The sequence below is a fragment of the Betta splendens genome, chromosome 21 (genome assembly GCF_900634795.4).
Source record: "Betta splendens chromosome 21, fBetSpl5.4, whole genome shotgun sequence".
Classification (NCBI taxonomy): domain Eukaryota; kingdom Metazoa; phylum Chordata; class Actinopteri; order Anabantiformes; family Osphronemidae; genus Betta; species Betta splendens.
The window spans coordinates 1,049,836-1,068,242 of record NC_040899.1 but is presented as its reverse complement, the minus strand read 5'-3'; the positions used below and the strand labels follow the sequence as shown (position 1 = coordinate 1,068,242).

At 44.6% G+C, this 18,407-nt stretch overlaps 2 protein-coding genes and 1 pseudogene across 2 annotated transcripts; all 3 read left to right on the top strand.

The window, feature by feature from the left end:
* The first annotated feature begins 870 nt into the window (after positions 1-870).
* On the top strand, positions 871-3,254 carry LOC114846929 (olfactory receptor 51L1-like; annotated as a pseudogene).
* Positions 3,255-5,484: 2,230 nt separating this feature from the next.
* On the top strand, positions 5,485-6,643 carry LOC114846928 (olfactory receptor 6K3-like). The gene has a single exon (XM_029136173.3). It carries the CDS (start codon positions 5,674-5,676, stop codon positions 6,607-6,609), a length of 936 nt encoding a protein of 311 aa, XP_028992006.1. The 5' UTR covers positions 5,485-5,673; the 3' UTR covers positions 6,610-6,643.
* Positions 6,644-7,247: 604 nt separating this feature from the next.
* LOC114846926 (olfactory receptor 6N1-like) lies at positions 7,248-8,311 on the top strand. The gene has a single exon (XM_029136172.3). The coding sequence runs from the start codon at positions 7,361-7,363 to the stop codon at positions 8,309-8,311; it is 951 nt and encodes a 316-aa protein (XP_028992005.1). The 5' UTR covers positions 7,248-7,360.
* Positions 8,312-18,407: the final 10,096 nt, after the last annotated feature.

Here is an 18,407-nt window from a genome sequence, read left to right as displayed (position 1 = left end):
TTATGGCTGATAACATCCGAAGCGGGTGTCCTGGACAGGTTGCCAGTTCATCGCAGGGCAGCACACAGAAAGACAACCATTCACACACACACTCACACCTTCGGGCAATTCAGAGTAATTAATCTACCTAACGCGTGTTTTTTTTTGGACCGTGGGAAAAAAGCCGCAGAACCCGGAGGAAACCCACGCAAACACGGGAGGAACACGCAAACTTCACACAGAAAGGCTCGAAGAATCGAAGCCAGGACCTTCTCGCTGTGAGGTGACAGTTTTACCCACTGTACCACACATAATAATAAAGTACAATATCCAAATCAATTCATTTGTTTTTTGTCATGCAGTTTAGATGATTCATCGGCTACAAAAACACTTTGATAATAATGTTAATTACAAATAATTAAAGAAATGATGTTTTTGTTTTTTTATTATCAAGGCCACGGTGGGAGCTGGAGTTGTATTAAGAAGTGGTTATAATGGGGAGGGGCTTTATACAATGCACAGCAATAAAAGTCAATATTTGAACTCACACATTCCCTTTCCTGCATCAGAAAAGAGGAGAATAAAAAATCAGCTCAATTTTGTTTCATTTGTATAGAGCTTCTTTCAGGCAGTGACAGTTGTCATTGAGTGGAGACTTCTTCCCTCAAGACGTGATGCACGTGATACTGAAAGGCAGAATAAAAGTTGATAAGTCTGGACTAGACCAGAGGCGGTGCTGCATATGTAGGTGTAATTTTACACCTACCTACGTAATTTAGTTTGGTTTAAACTGGTATGTTTTTTGTATTATAATGTTTCTGAAATTGTATTATGCTCAATAATCATATTAATCCAGGTTTGTGTTGCTGAGGTTATCAGATGTGCTGGTCCTCCTTTACTCTCATTTCTCTTTTTCCAGCACTGTTGTGCTTTGGCCATGAGCATCTCCAGCCTGATCCCGTCCTCCTTCAAGACAAGACGGTAAGACAGAGCGATGGAAGTGTGTTGCAGTAAGGCCTGCACACTGGTAGGAAGTTTCATCTTTGCATCTCAAAGTGTGTGGAGTTGTTACAGCAGGTATCTGCTGCCCAATAGAAAATGTGAACTCACTGGCAACGACGTCTCTGAGATGACACATCTCAGCAAAACAAAACATGGATGAACCTGTGCAGCAGCCGCCTCCATGGGGATTAGATCAGGGGAGGCGTCTGTGATTTGATAGGAACTGAGACATGACTCTCAAAGGCTGCATAAGATCACAGCACCTAAAGTAAAGGCAGCAGTTAGTCGTTGTTACACAGCACAAGTTTGGTGGTGCCTTCAGGGACAGTTTAGCTTCAGTATTACCTGATTCTCTGTTTCCATCTGGATCATTTCTTTTCCCATTATTTTTTATTTCTCTGCAGCCATGACCAACTCCAGCGTGGCCCCGTCCTCCTTTGAGTTCACTGTGTTCTCAGACCTTGGCTCCCTCAGATATCTCTTCTTCTGTCTGTGTCTGTTGCTCTTCATGACCATCATCTCTGCTAATGTCGTCATCATTCATGAGTGTCTGTCTGGAGAAGTCTCTGCATCAGCCCATGTACATTTTCATCTGCTGTCTGTCTCTAAACTCTGTGTACGGCTCCGTCGGCTTCTTCCCCAGGTTCCTGATGGACCTGCTGTCTGACGCTCATCTCATCTCGCGTCCGTTCTGCTTCCTACAGATTTATGTTATTCACACATATAAAACACATGAGATCAATATCCTCACTGTCATGGCCTATGACAGGCTGCTGGCTATCTGTCAGCCTCTACACTACCACAGTAAGATGTCCTGTAAGAGGGTGCAGCATGTTTTATCTGTTGCAGTGCTTTATCCATTATGTCTGCTAAGCTACTTTCTCTATGAAGCTAGCAGTATGACTTTGTGTGGAAACAAACTGGACAGTGTGTTTTGCACGAGCTGGTCTGTGATTCATCTCTTCTGCGTGGATACAACCCAAAACAGCATAACAGGACAGTTCATTGCTGTGACCACTATCTTCCTGCCGCTGGTTTTCGTCCTCTACTCCTACCTGCGTATTCTGCTTGTTTGTAGACGAAGTGTGTCTGAGTTCAGAGGGAAGGCGCTGCAGACCTGTCTGCCCCACATTGTGACCTTCATAAACTTTTGCATCTCGATATTCTGTGAAGTTTTATTGAGTCAATATAAGGTTAATGAAGTAAATCCATTTGTCAATGTCGTTTTATCTTTAGAGTTTCTGATAATTCCTCCCATCAGTAATCCCATAGTTTATGGCCTGAATTTGCCTCAGATCAGAGAAGTGATTGTAAGATTTAAGATGGAATTATTCCCAAACAATTTTAAAAAGCACAAAGCAACAAGTAAATGGAAACCATAATAAAGGATTTATTGTGTGTTTGCATGATACAGGAAACCAAAATCCCACACTCATACTTCGTTATCCTACCTTTGTTGAGAACCAGTCCAAACATACGAACGGTGATTATGCTTCAGTATCCTGAATCATGTCTGGTAAGTCATCCCATAAGCAAAAACGGGAGGAAATCACACTGGTGCAGAAATGGCCTTTAATGGCATTTATATTTTAAAGTGAGCAAAGTGAGTTCATCTGTATGATAGATGTACTGGCTGACTTCAACTTTTATTACTCCAAGGTTGTTATGTACAACAATTAGACTGTAATCTGCTTGGATGTTCATTAATATTAAAATAATAAAGGCAACTGGCCATTAAACATGCCATGATGTCAAGCGTCAGCTCCACAGCTGCACACTCTTTCCCTTACAGTTTATCTTGATTGCTACGCCACACTTTTTGACAACAGTAAACACAAATCCATAACATCTCAACACATTCTCCAAACACTTGAACTCCAAACCTTTTCCAGATCAAAAAGAATTTTTTTTTTTTTAAGCAAAACCATTCACTTTGGCTTCAACGCCAAACGTTGACAATACACACAAGCCCTCGAACATACAAGTACAAGCAGCACCATGTGTCACATAACACACTGATGCTCAACATTTAAAGCAAATTAAGTCTCCCCTGCCATAAACTTTGTCACATTAACCAAAAAAGCGTCATTTATTACTCATGTCCTACACAGCACAGCTGTTGAAAGACAAAAATCCACCTCAGTGTGCCGTCTTTGGTCTGGGTTAGGTCAGAGACTCCACATGGTCCACATCAGTCTATTTTAGCTCTAACAGGGGCCTCATCCATCCCTGGTATCTTTAGATTTGTCTCCACAGCTTCTCCCATGGCTCGAAGGAGGTGAACACGGATATGAGGTTCCACCACCATGACGAGTATGCAAAAAGAACAGTCGACAGTGGCTTTGACCTGTTTTGCATAACTAGGTTTCACTTATTTTCATTATCACTATTCCAGCAGACCATCAGACACATGTAGCAAATGTGTGAACCCGTTCTCATTGGATTGACACATTTTCTCCTCCCTTTTACAAAACAGTTAACACTGACGTCATTCAAACAGACCAAATTCCATTGTTTTAGCTTTGTGACCAAAGAGAAACCATCTGTTCCTAACTATTAGAAACCAGTAAGACCAGTATGAGCTCACCATAGCACCTGTTTGACACTCCTCCACAAAAATCTTCAATTAGTATTTGACTTCAGGCCATAAAAAAGGTTCCAGGTCTGTGTTGTTCTTTGCCAGGAGGGATAGAGGAGGTCTAAGCCAAAGAGGATCAATAGTGGCTGTAGGCTTGACTTTATAGTTCTCCTCCCTGAAGGTTCTGATAATGGATAATGTGAAGTCACTCAAATATGGCTGCACTTGTGTCACCACAGCCCAGGACATGGTCAACTACAGGACAACTACAGTGGCTCCAATTTTCCCCCACACTGCTTGTCTCCTTATCCTTCCTCGTTTTTCTCTTCCTCCACCACCCCTTCCTCTTAGACCTGTTCTTTCATTTCTCAGTGGATGCATTGTACCATAAATGAATGATCTGTTTAGGCTCTTTTTGTCACAATCCAGGGTTTTGGTTCTGCATGTTACTTCCTGTTTTATTTTGTAGTCATTTCCGGTTTCTGTTTCACCATGTTTTCATCTCGCTTACTCCCGGTCACGTGATCAGTTCAGCTACTGTCAATCTGGTAATCACAGGCTTTGTATTTAATCACCAGTACTCGCCTTAGTTCTCTGCCAGATTGTTGAGTCCTACCACCACGTACCAGCGTTCTTGCATTACTTACCAATTATTAGTCTTTGTTGATAACTCGTAGCCATAGTTTTCGGTTTTGATAATAGCCTAATCCCCACCTACTGCCTGTGATTTTGACCACGTTTTTGCCTGCCACCTTTGTACTGCTGCCATTCTGCTCCTGTGTTTTGACAATTGCCTGTATTCCGACGGCGTTGGTATTAACCTCCTTCAACTTACCTTTAAGCCTCCCGAGCTGTGCATGTGGGTCTGTTACTTTTAGACCGCAGTGACACTTTTATTTATGTGCTAAAGAATCTGGTTGATGTGTGTTAAGTTTTATGTAAGTTAAGTTTAACGTAACTAGGTTTCACTTATTTTCATCACTATTACAGCAGACACATGTAGCAAAGGTGTAAAACCGTTCTCATTAGATTGACACATTTTCCTTAAAAATGGTGCCAGGTCTGTGCTGTACTTTACCAGCGTGGTCTCACACTCTGGGTTTTTTTTGTCGCGCATTTCCTGTTTTATTTTGTAGTTACTTCCGGTTTCTGTTCAGTCATGCCATTTTACCGCTTTACATTTCAGTCACATGATTACGCAGCTGTTCACAATCCTGTCATTTACTTCTTACTTAAACACTAGCGTTTACCCTAGTTCCCTGCCAGATCGTGAGTTTTGTAATCCGTTCCCGCATTCCTCGTTTCTTCCCTGCCTGTTAACGACCATGTGAGATTCTGGATCATCCCTACTGGTACTGTAGCCTTGCCTGAACATATTTTGACCTGATTACCTGTTTGACCATCTGCTTGCCTGCCTCTTGTGTACCTCTGCCATTCTGCCTATCTGGTTTTGACCTGGGTAAATAATATGGACGGAGGCCCGCAGTTCGATGTCAGGGTTCGATGTTAACAAAAACGCATACCCCCTCATTGCTTTGTCCTGGTCCCCACTCGGTCTCAAAGCGCACGATGCTGAACCCCTCAATGTCAACGCTGACGTCATGCAGAGCAAAGATTCTCTCCTCTCTAACTAGAGCTGTCGGTTTGTCCATTTTATTGTCCAGTGACCTTACGTTGTCCACAATCAGCGAAGGTAGACGCGGCTTGAATCTTCTCACTCTTTGCGCAGCGTCGTAGAACGTTTAATCTTTGCATCTCAAAGTGTGTGGAGTTGTTACAGCAGGTATCTGCTGCCCAATAGAAAATGTGAACTCACTGGCAACGACGTCTCTGAGATGACACATCTCAGCAAAACAAAACATGGATGAACCTGTACAGCAGCCGCCTCCATGGGGATTAGATCAGGGGAGGCGTCTGTGATTTGATAGGAACTGAGACATGACTCTCAAAGGCTGCATAAGATCACAGCACCTAAAGTAAAGGCAGCAGTTAGTCGTTGTTACACAGCACAAGTTTGGTGGTGCCTTCAGGGACAGTTTAGCTTCAGTATTACCTGATTCTCTGTTTCCATCTGGATCATTTCTTTTCCCATTATTTTTTATTTCTCTGCAGACATGAGCAACTCCAGCGTGGCCCCGTCCTCCTTTGAGTTCACTGTGTTCTCAGACCTTGGCTCCCTCAGATATCTCTTCTTCTGTCTGTGTCTGTTGCTCTTCATGACCATCATCTCTGCTAATGTCGTCATCATTCTGAGCGTCTGTCTGGAGAAGTCTCTGCATCAGCCCATGTACATTTTCATCTGCTGTCTGTCTCTAAACTCTGTGTACGGCTCCGTCGGCTTCTTCCCCAGGTTCCTGATGGACCTGCTGTCTGACGCTCATCTCATCTCCCGTCCGTTCTGCTTCCTACAGATTTATGTTATTCACACTTATAAAGGCTATGAGCTGAATATCCTTACTGTCATGGCCTATGACAGGCTGCTGGCTATCTGTCAGCCTCTACACTACCACAGTAAGATGTCATTCAGGATGATACTGTATCTGCTGCTTGTTGCTGTGTTGTACCCCGTGTGTATGTTAGGCCACCTGTTCTATCGGCTCAGTTATTTGCCTTTATGTGGCTATAAACTGAGCAGGATCTTTTGCACCAGCTGGTCTGTCATGCAGCTCTCCTGTGAGGACACATCTGAGCTCAGCCTTTCAGGCCAGTTTGTTGGGGCAGCGTTTATCTTCCTGCCGCTGGTCTTTGTCCTCTACTCCTACCTTCGTATTCTCCTGGTTTGCAGAAAAAGCTTGTCTGAGTTTAGAGGGAAGGCTCTGCAGACCTGTCTGCCCCACGTCATCACATTTCTAAACTTTTGCATCTCTGTGTTTTGTGAAGTCTCACTGAGTCTTTATAGGGTTGATGAAGTGAATACATTTGTTATTGTGGCTGTGTCTCTGGAGTTTCTGATCATTCCCCCCATCAGTAATCCTCTCGTTTATGGCTTGAATCTGCCTCAAATCAGAGGAGTCATTTCTGCATTAATGAAGATGTACAAACCAAACTAGTGCCTACATAATTTATAGCAATCACAAGGAGATATTGTCCCATTTGACTGTGCATGTGTGTGTGCGTGTGTATATATATATATATATATATATATACTTACTTACTTACTTTGTACAAAATCAGTATCATCATGTATCTAAATACAACACAAATACAAATAAAACACTGATTTATTAATTATGTCTCTGTTATAAGTATAGCAAACGTTCCTTCATTTTCCCTGTTCATATTGGCATTTGAACCAAACATAAATCTGTGCAGCAGCTTATGATTATCGTTCTATGTGACCGGCCTGGGCGGCAGTTTGACATGATTAAAGCTTGTGATATTGGTCACATGTTCCTAGGTGTGTGTGTGTGTGTGTGTGTGTGTGTGTGTGTGTGTGTGTGTGTGTGTGTGTGTGTGTGTGTGTGTGTGTGTGTGTGTGTGTGTGTGTGTGTGTGTGTGTGTGTGTGTGTTGAATGATCTAAATGTAGCAGCAAAACTGGATGAAGTCAAGCACCTCACTTCATTTAGAGTAGGTCAGGACAAGGTGCTGGCTGACTTTCAAAGACAATAGAATTTGAACTATTTAAGGTTACTTATGACTGAGATTGTAATATTTTTTTAGTTCATAGTTTTGATGTGGAAAGTTTTTCTGATTTGTAATTATTCAGTTGGTGTAGGGTTTCAATGCAGGCTATTTTTTAAGAAGATTTTGATTAAAAGGTTTTGCTTCCCTGTCAGTCTGAGCTCTGCTGTTCTGCAGCCATGAGCAACTCCAGCGTGGCCCCATCCTCCTTTGAGTTCACTGTGTTCTCAGACCTTGGCTCCCTCAGATATCTCTTCTTCTGTCTCTGTCTGTTGCTCTTCATGACCATCATCTCTGCTAATGTCGTCATCATTCTGAGCGTCTGTCTGGAGAAGTCTCTGCATCAGCCCATGTACATTTTCATTTCCTTCCTGTGTTTTAACTCTCTGTACGGGACGTCAGGCTTCTTCCCCAGGTTCCTGATGGATCTGCTGTCTGACACTCATCTCATCTCGCGTCCGTTCTGCTTCCTACAGTTGTATGTTATTCACACATACAAAGCTCATGATGTGAACATTCTCAGCATCATGGCCTATGATAGATTTGTTGCTATCTGCCATCCTTTACACTATCACAGCAAAATCACATTGAGAAAAGCTCAGTACCTTTTGGTCTTTGCTGTGATCTATCCTGTATGTATGTTTGGAGGCTTCTTCACATTTTATCTGTCCAGCAGTTTTCCTTTATGTGGCTATAGGCTGAGCAGGATCTTTTGCACCAACTGGTCTGTCATTGAACTTTCCTGTTTGGACACCACTGTGATTAAAACAGCCGGTCAGTGTCTTGCTGTGGCATCAGTTTTCATCCCCCTGTTCTTGGTGCTCTACTCCTACCTGCGTATTCTGCTTGTTTGCAGGAGAAGCTCGTCTGAGTTCAGAGGGAAAGCGCTGCAGACCTGTCTGCCCCACATTCTGACCTTTGTGAACTTTTGCATCTCAGTTTTTATTGAGGTTTCACTGAGTCAATACAACATGGATAAGTTAAATACATTTGTCATTGCTGCTTTATCTTTGGAGTTTTTGATCATTCCTCCCATCAACAACCCTCTAGTTTACGGTCTGAATTTGCCTCATATCAGAGGAGTCATTTCGGACTTTCTAAAGATTTGCACAGTGGTTAATACTTTGTAACCAACAAGCACACGTGTTTCAGCTGTAAGGCATGAGCACAGAATGTGCTTCCCGAACTGCTTAACATAATTTGTATCCACAGCTTTGATTGTTCTCTAGGAAAAATATGAATCAGTGCAAATAAAGAGAAACATATTAATGAAGTAAATGACCTCTGTAGTATATTCACTAATGTTGTATCATAACGGACATTTTTGCTTTATCAAGAAGATAATATTAACAATATGCACTCCTCCTATTTTCTGATCTGTGCAAATTTCTGACATCAGCTTTGGAGTTTGTGGACAGGAGTGTGTGTGTGGGGGGGAGGTTGGGGTCGAGAGCAAGGATACAGCTAATACAACCAACAGCGGGAAAGAAAAGTTAAATTGTAAATGAATAAACATAAATAATTAAAGGCACACCACACAGGCACAAATGAGAGTATTAATTAATACATTAACACATTATTAAGTAGTCAACTAGTATATTTGTTAGTACAGTATACAGGACTAAATTAAGATGTCTGTTTTTTAGTCCAGGTGTAGTGTCCCACCAGAAAGTCAAGGCAGGCATTGGTGCATGAACAGTGCCAGTTATGAAAGCCAGGGAGATGAGAGGAGCCTGGCACTACACCCAGTCAAGCAGTAAGAAGAAACCCAGTGGACAGTGTACCCACTCCTTCAGTTTCAGGAGTACAGGGGCCATGAGCTGAGTTGACCACGCTGAACCTCCCAGGCAGAGCTGTAGCTGGGGCCAGACCGGGCCACTGATGGGTCAATGCCTGCCGACCCTGGGAGAACCAGAAGCAAATCTTCCCCCCCAGTAAGTGGGTCAGCCCCAGAGGTTGGAGCCCAAGCACTCACTCCATAGCCTGTAGGTATCCCACCAGGAGAAGCCCTTGTGACCAGAGGAACCTACCCCCAGTCTGCCACACCCACAAGAGCTAAGTAGGGCCACCACAACAGTCCAACCATTGCCCTTGGCACCATGTTGGGCCTGCAACACAAGGCTGGCAGTTGGTGGAGTCTGCAAAAGAGACCACCCAGGCAGGGTAACCATGCACCCCGGACTGAAACCAGACCTCCCATGCACCCACCATATCACGCAGGCACACACACACACATGCATACACACACACACCAAATAACACATACATTCATACATTCACCCAATCATACAGTATGTAAACCCGTGCGCCCTCACATACATGCTCACGCCCATACTATTCAGTTATTCTCACTCATGGGGAGGGACCTACCGCCCCTGTGACCCCAGGCAGGTCCCGCAGCACCCCTAGAGCCATTGCCTCCCTGCCCCAGCAAGACAGGCACCCCAGGGCCACGCAGCCCAGCTTGAATGTGAGTGTTGAAACTGAAGTGTATGAAAATTGTGGCGGAATTCCAGAAGCACAACAACTGCTCTTGGTTTGAACCTAGAACCTCCGGCCCTTGCTCTACTGAGCTAACAGGCCACAGTGTGGTTGTCTCTACCAGGGCCTTACGAAGTAAGGGATCACCCCCCGGCCCCAAATGTACGTGTATGTGCTTAAGTATGAAGAACATTGGAAGACTGCCAGTTCCCTCAGGAGTCCAGTAGACAGAGCCATCAAAGAGTGGACTCAATCTACTGGTGCCCCAGGGAGGCAGCTTCTAAAGCCCTGGATCGGTGCCTCTGTCTAAAGCAGTTAAAAAAAAGTGAGAAGCATTTTACTCTGAGAAGGACATTCTGTAGGCCCCCACTACAGTCTCTTCATTAGTAGGACACCCCTCGCAGACCTACTGGAAGTGAATGCGTGAGGAGTAATGTAGTTGGGGAACAAGAACCAGGGGTCCACAGAGCTACTGTAGGTTCCAGATTAACTCCACTACCACTAATTCAGGAAGAGCTAAGCTAGAGCCAGGGGCCAAGGTACTACCACCTGGAACCTCACAAGTAGCACAGTTAGAATCACCCTACCTCCTCTAGGGCAAATACACATGTCATGCTCACCCCTGTGCAGTCCTCTCGTCATACATAGACATACTGTATGTCTATGTATGAAGGATAGGTCACTGTTGTTTGCCTGTGGGCTGCACTACACTGTGGATTACCCATCCTTCCTTGGGTCCCTGGAGGGAGTGTTGAAAATTGCTCCAACTGGGGACTCATCATTTTGCTGGGGGAATTTAACACCCATGTGGGTAATGACAGTGACACCTGAAGAGGTGGGATTGGAAGGAACAGCCTTCCCTTCCCAAGTGAAGTTATGTTATTGGACTGACTGTCCTAGGCATATTTTGGCTATAACAAACACCATGTTCAAACATAAGGAACATTAGTGCATGTGGCACCAGGACACCCTAGAATGGAGGTCAATGATAGACTTTGTAGTTATGTCATCTCACCTTTGACCATATGTTTTGGACACTCGGGTGAAGAGAAGGGCTGAGCTGTCAACTGATCACCACCTGATAGTGAGTAGTATCCGCTGGCAGAGGAGGATACAACTATGCTGGAAAGACTTGGCAGGCCCAAAAGTATTGTGAGGGTCTGTTGGGTCTGTTGAGATCTTCACGCCTCAGGGATCTGATCTAGAGTCTTGCTCAAGAGTCTCAATCAGACTCTCCTCCAGAGTGAGGCTGGAAAGTTAAAAATTATGTTCTCCACCTCTATTGTCAACACAAATCGATCAACCAAGCGTGCTGCAGCCCGGGCTGTTGTGGAGGCAAAAGCTCAGGCCTGGGAGGTCATGGAGGAGGACTAATGTTCTGCATCAAAACGATTCTGGCAAGCTGCACGCAGCCTCAGGAGGGGGAAACAGTATTTTACTAACACTGTTTTCAACACACTGTCTTACTGTGACTTTCACTACACCCAGCAGTGATAACTACTAAAAAACAGCAGCTTGTCACAAATTCTGCCTCTTAGCCCTGTTCTGTTTAGTTTCCTGTTTTATTTTGAATACTTACAGTTGGTTCCTGTTTGACTAGTTCTGTGTAGATGTCATGTCTTGTACAGTACCTCTTGTCATAGACTGTTGCCAGATTGTTAAGCCTTGTGCCTACTTTCCAGCATTTGTGTCTAGTAAGTTTTGCTCGTGTGCCATATCTTGTTCTTGTTTTTGACTCTGCTTTGCCCTGTCCTTTTGGACTCTGTTTGCTGTGTTCTCAATTTTCGCCTGAACCTGACTACGGTTTGTTTTACCCCTGCCTCTACTATCAACGCTGCCAACTTGTGTACGGTCTACTGCCTGTCAGACCATCATGTTCTTCTTAAAATCTTGTAAACTGTCATCTGCCTCGCACTGTGCTTTTTGGACCTACACCTTGCACGCCCTAACAGAGCTAATGGACATGTACTGTACTGGAAAGGGGGCAGCATGGTGGTGCAGTGTACCACAGTACCACTGTCGCCTCACAGCAAGAAGGCCCTGTGTTCGATGGGGGTGTTCTCCCCGTGTTTGTGTGTGTTCTCTCCGGGTTCTCCAGCTTCCTCCCACGGTCCAAAAATATGCATTAGGTTTATTGGTCACTCTGAAATGCCCGTACTGTAGGTGTGAGTGTGTGTCCCCAGCTTAGCCGCCATGTGTTGGAGTTTTCCCCGGTGGACGAGAGGGTCGCTTCCCTGCGCCTTCGGGTGGGGGATAGGTCACTCACTGTCGTTTGTGCTTACGGGCAAAACGGTAGTGTGGATTACCCAGCCTTCTTGGGGTCTCCAGAGGGAGCATTGGAAAGTGCTCCAACTGGGGACGCCATCGTTCTTCTGGGAGATTTCAATGCCCATGTGTGCAACGGCAGTGAAACCTGGAGGGGCGTGATTGGGAGGAACGGCCTCCCTGATCTGAACCCGAATGGTGTTATGTTATTGGACTTCTGTGCTAGGCAGAGTTTGACCATAACAAACACCATGTTCGAACATAAAGGTGTCCATTGGTGCACATGGCACCAGGACACCCTAGGCCAGAGGTCAATGATAGACTTTGTAGTCGTTTCACCTGACCTTCGGCCATATGTTTTGGACACTCGGGTGAAGAGAAGGGCTGAGCTGTCAACTGATCACCACCTGGTGGTGAGTAGGATCCGTTGGTAGGGAAGGAGGCTGGAATGACTTGGCAAGTCCAAACGTATTGTGAGGGTCTGTTGGGAACGTCTGGCTGAACCCTCTGTCAGACAGACCTTTAACTCACACCTCCAGGAGAGCTTTGACCAGATTCCGAGGGAGGTGGGAGACATAGAGTCCAAGTGGACTATGTTCTCCGTCTCCATTGTCAACGCGGCCGTTCGGAGGTTTGGACGTAGGGTCTCCGGTGCCTGTCTTGGTGGTAATCCCCGAACCCGTGGGTGGACGCCGTAGGTAAGAGAATAGAATGCCTTTATTAGTCCCACAGCGGGGAAATTCCCATCAGCAGCCAGGTTACCCGGCGCAAGTCCGACAGTGGAAGCACATAACACAAAACACGCACATACAGTGGCACACAGTACAAGTGGAAACCTTGCTGGATTTTTTTCCTGGGTTCATCAGGACAGATAGATAAGGTCGGAGAGCAGACAGTGAGACTGTAAGGTGGTGTGGGAGGGGGTGTATCTGCATCAGTGTAGTGAGGTGTTGTTTATAGAAGTAAGGCCGACCAAGATGTTTACGGGTCAGTCCAACATTTGTCCTTAAAGGGAGTCACAACAGGGGAAGAGGATAGATAGAGGCACAGCTGGTGAGCTAGATTGGAGGGAGGGGTGAGGGAGAAGGGACAGAGTAATACACAGCCAATTCTAATACATTTTAACAATCCATGACTAATTTGTCTAGATCAATACTCCAATCGGTCAGAACTCAGGGCTTCATCGCCTCTTGTGGGACCATGGGTCACCCGTGACATCTCCTCAAGCCTGTCAGACAAGGCTGTAACCATAGCAACCAAGTGTTCAGTCTGTCTGCAGATGTTATCCCTCAGTCTCTTGTCTTCCTCCGAACGGGGTGAGATCTTATTAGTCAGTCCTGCAATCCGGGCATCCGAACGAGCTGAGATGTTACTGATCAGTCCCTCAATCCGGGTCATCCTCTGATGCAAATCATCTGAACGAGCTGAGATGTTACTTGTCAGTCCTTCAATCTGGGCCATCTTCTCGTGTAATTCCGTCAGCCGAGTAACCATGGCCCCCGTCGGCGTTTGTAGCTCCCCGGCCGGAGTGACCAGTTGATTAGCTCCATGTTAAAAAATGTTATTCAAGAATAGCAGATCAGGGTGCTCATAAAAGGGACGCCATCAAGCTGAAGAAGGAGTCCTACCAGGTCTGGTTGACCTGTGGGACTCCTGAGGCAGCTGATGGGTACCGGCAGGCCAAGCGTGCTGCAGCCAGTGCCATTGCGGAGGCAAAAACTCGGGCCTGGGAGGAGTTTTGGGAGGCCATGGAGGAGGATTATCGCTTGGCCGCAAAGAGATTCTGGCAAACCGTTCAACACCTCAGGAGTGGGAAGCAGTCCTTTGATTGGGTGGCTGACTGACGGTAGGCGTATCACGGCACTTCCGGTTACTGAGGTTTGCTGCCGCTGTGTGTGTACAGCGTTACTCTCCGCTCTTTTCTAAATATTATCGTTTTATATCTGATAGCGACTGCTAAAAGTTTCAAAAGAAGCTTGTAACACTCAAGCATCTTTTCCTTTCATTAAACATCCTGCTAATTTACACTGTTATCTAAGTGTTTTCTCCGCTAGCGTAGCTCCTAGCTTACTTTCCTGCTGTGGCTTCCCCCTTTTCCTCTCCCTCTCGCTCTGTTCGGTGCTCGGTGTGTCTTATGTTTAGCTTATCCTCTGCCTCCTTTAGTGATGGTAATGGTATCTGTAATAGGTTTACGCTAGTTGCAGGATTGGAGTGGGCTTTGTGGCTAATTGGAGCACTTTTTGGGGAAAACCTGGGCTGATTAGAAGAGACGGCGTCCATCCCACGTTGAACGGAGCCTCTCTGCTCTCTAGTAACATGGCCATGTGGCTTAGTCTCCCCACTCCGTGACAACTCAGAGTGGAGCCCAGGACGCAGAGTCGCAGTCTTACACGCCTCTCTGCATGTTCTCTACAGCCGCCACCCACTCTTAGTCTTAGTTATCGCATAGAGACTGTGTCTGCTTCTCTACCACCTAAACTATACAAGTCACAAACAAATCAAAGAGGAGTGACTTACCAGAATTTAAAAAACATCGAAACAGTTCCTCTTACGGAACAAAGTAACAGTAAGTTAATAAAGTGTGGTTTATTAAATATCAGATCTCTCTCATCTAAATCCTTTTTAATAAATGACTTGATAAGTGACCATTACATAGATCTGTTCTGTCTCACTGAAACCTGGCTGCAGCAGGATGAATATGTTACTTTAAATGAGTCGACTCCAATGAGTCACATCAACTATCATGTTCCAAGAAGTACAGGTAGAGGTGGAGGAGTAGCAGCAATTTATAAAGCAGATTTATTAATTACTCCTCATTGTAGTGGGAGACTTTAACATTCATGTAGATGTTGACAGTAACTGTCTCCGCACTGCTTTTAACTCCTTAATAGACACTATTGCTTTTACTCAGCATGTAAATGAACCCACTCATCATTTTAACCATACCCTCGATCTTGTCCTGACATTTGGGGTTGAAATTGATAATTTAATAGTTCTTCCCCAAAGCCCTCTGTTATCTGACCATTTCTTATTAACTTTTGAATTTAGCACAATTGACCCTACAATAGCTGGAAAAAAATGTTACTATAGCAGATGTTTATCTGACAATGCTGTTGCCAGATTCAAGCAGATGATTCCATCATCTTTTGCCTCAATGTCTTGTAGATACACAGAGAACAGTCACCTTAATCCTTATGAACAGGTTGACTGTCTTGTAGATGATGCTGCAGCTTCTCTACGTACAATGTTAGACACAGTGGCTCCTCTGAAGAAGAAGACAGTGAATCAGAGGAGGTTAGCTCCGTAGTATAACTCAGAGATCCGCAGCCTAAAGCAAAGGACTAGACAACTAGAAAGACAGTGGCGTTCCAACAAAATAAATGTAAACTGCATTGCATGGAAGGACAATCTAATGAAATATAAAAAAGCACTTTGTGCTAATAGAAAAACATATTACTCCTCCCTAATTGAGGAAAACAAAAACAACCCCAGGTTTCTTTTCAGCACTGTAGCCAGGCTGACAAAGAGTCATAGCTGTGTTGAGTCTACTATCCCCTTAAATCTCAGCAGCAATGACTTTATGAACTACTTTACTAATAAAATTATCATCATTAGAAAAAACATTCTGCAGTGACTTCTTCCAAATGACAGAAAGCACTGTCTAGATCCATCAACTTTAAATTTATTAAATCCTCTGTCTTACCTAGACAGCTTCTCCCCCATAACTCATATGGAGTTAACCTCAATAATCAACTCTTCCAAGTCGTCCACTTGTCTTTTAGATCCAATCCCAACCAGATTACTCAAAGAAGTTCTACCTTTAATCAGCTCGTCCATATTAAATCAAATCAACCAATCTTTACAACTAGGATATGTAACACAGGCCTTTAAGGTGGCTGTGGTCAAACCTCTATTGAAAAAACTAACCCTTGACCCTGGACAACTAGCCAACTATAGGCCCATTTCAAATTTACCCTTTATTTCCAAGATTCTGGAAAAAATCGTGGCTAAACAATTATCTGACCACCTTAGTGGGAATAACCTGTACGAAGATTTTCAGTCAGGATTTAGAAAACATCATGGCACAGAAACAGCTCTGGTTAGAGTCACTAATGATCTTCTATTAGCTTCGGACAATGGTCTAGTTTCTGTCCTTGTCCTGTTAGATCTTAGTGCTGCATTTGATACAATTGATAATAACATTCTATTACAGACACTAGAACATAGAATCGGGATTAAAGGAACAGCATTGGGATGGTTTTAATCCTATTTGTTGAACAGATTCCAGTTTGTTCATGTTAATGATAAATTCTCCACACGCAGAAGGATTAGCTATGGAGTACCACAGGGTTCTGTGCTGGGTCCAATTCTGTTTAGCCTATACATGTCTCCTCTAGGTGAGATTATTAGAAAGCATTCTATTAATTTTCATTTTTACGCAGATGATACTCAGCTATATATGTCCTTGGAACCAAATGAAACAGATCAACTAGTCAAAATTCAGGGTTGTTTAAAAGACATCAAATCCTGGATGTCCCAAAACTTCCTTCAACTAAACTCAGATAAAACCGATATTCTTATTGTTGGGCCTAAAAATCTGAGAGGGACACTATTGAGTCAGATAGCCACCCTGGATGGCATTACATTAGCTTCAGATTCTACTGTGAGGAACCTTGGTGTCATCTTTGACCAGGATCTCTCTTTTACATCATACATTAAACAAATCTCCAGAACCGCCTACTTCCACCTTAGAAATATAGTTAAAATCAGAAGCATCCTCTCTCAGAGCGATGCAGAGAAACTGATCCATGCATTTGTTACCTCTAGGCTGGACTACTGTAACTCCTTACTCATAGGATGTCCTAACAGCTCCTTAAAAGCCTACAGCTTATTCAAAATGCTGCAGCCAGAGTTTTGACAGGACTTAGAAAGAGAGATCACATTTCTCCTACATTAGCTTCTCTGCACTGGCTGCCTGTAAAATGTAGGATAGAATTTAAAATTCTCCTACTCACCAACAAAGTACTCAATGATAAAGCTCCTTCTTATCTTAAAGACCTCATAGTTCCTTATGCTCCCAGCAGAACACTTTGTTCTCAGAGTGCTGGGTTACTTGTGCTTCCTAGAGTGTTTAAATGTAGAACGGGGGGCAGAGCTTTTAGCTACCAAGCTCCTCTCCTCTGGAACCAGCTCCCTCTTCAGGTTCGAGAAGCTGACACACTCTCCACCTTTAAGATTAGGCTTAAAACCTTCCTTTTTGATAAAGCTTATAGTCAGAGATAGTTCAGGTCACTGGCAATTATTGTTAGTCACAGGAACCATCTCTTAGTTGAGCTGCAATAGACATAGACTGCTGGGGGACTTAATTTATACACTGAGCTTCTCTGTTTCCTTCCACCTCCTCTGTCCAATAACCTCCCATCATTGTTCCATGTTAAAATAACCTTGTCTCTTTCTCTCCAGTAGTTGTGCTTCTCTCCTCTCTCCCCCCCCCCCCCTCTCTCCCTCTCTGTCCTCACCTACAGGTATCATAGGACTCAAAGTTTGGTGTCTGTGATGGGCAGCTGCGGATCCAACCATCCTGCCTGTGCTCTGTTGTTGCTTGTTGTTGTTGCTGTGCTTTTCTCTCTCTCTATCCTCTCACCTCAACCGGTCGAGGCAGATGGCCGCCACATCCAGTCTGGTTCTGCTGGAGGTTTCTTTCTCGTTAGAGAGGGAGTTTTTTCTCTCCACTGTTGCTGTCAAATTAAATGCTTGCTGTATGTGGGATTTGTTGGGTTTAGTTGTGTGAGGTTTTGAACCTTACTTTGTAAAGTGCCTTGAAATAACTTTGTTGTGATTTGGCGCTATATAAATAAAATTGAATTGAATTGAATTTACCAACTCTGTTTTCAGTGGAGGTGGGGAGCTGTTGACCTCAACTGGGGATGTTATTGGACGGTGGAAGGAGTACTTTGAGGATCTCCTCAAACCCTTCGATATGCCTTCTGCTGAGGAAGCAGAGGCAGGGGACTCAAAGGCGGACTTGCCCATCACCCAGGCTGAGGTCACCGAGGTAGTTAGTAAGCTCCTTGGTGGCAGAGCAGCAAAGGGTGGATGAGATCCGTCCTGAGTACCTCAATTCTCTGGATGTTGTGGTGCTGTCTTGGGTGACACGCCTCTGCAACATTGCGTGGATGAGGGGGACAGTTCCTCTGGACTGGACAACCGGGGTGGTTGTCCCTCTTTACAAGAAGGGGGACAGTAGAGTATGTTCCAGCTATAGGGGGAGCACACTTCTCAGCCTCCCTGGGAAAGTCTATGCCAGGGTACTGGAGAGGAGAATTCGGCCGATAGTCGAACCTTGGATACAGGAGGAACAATGTGGTTTTCGGCCTGGTCGTGGAACGCTGGACCAACTTTATACCCTCAGCAGGGTGCTTGAGGGTTTGTGGGAGTTTGCCCAACCAGTCTACATGTGCTTTGTGGATCTGGAGAAGG

Bases quoted from the DNA above. Each gene is read 5' to 3' on its own strand.
- LOC114846928 (XM_029136173.3), top strand. From the start codon at position 5,674: ATGAGCAACTCCAGCGTGGCCCCGTCCTCCTTTGAGTTCACTGTGTTC.
- LOC114846926 (XM_029136172.3), top strand. From the start codon at position 7,361: ATGAGCAACTCCAGCGTGGCCCCATCCTCCTTTGAGTTCACTGTGTTC.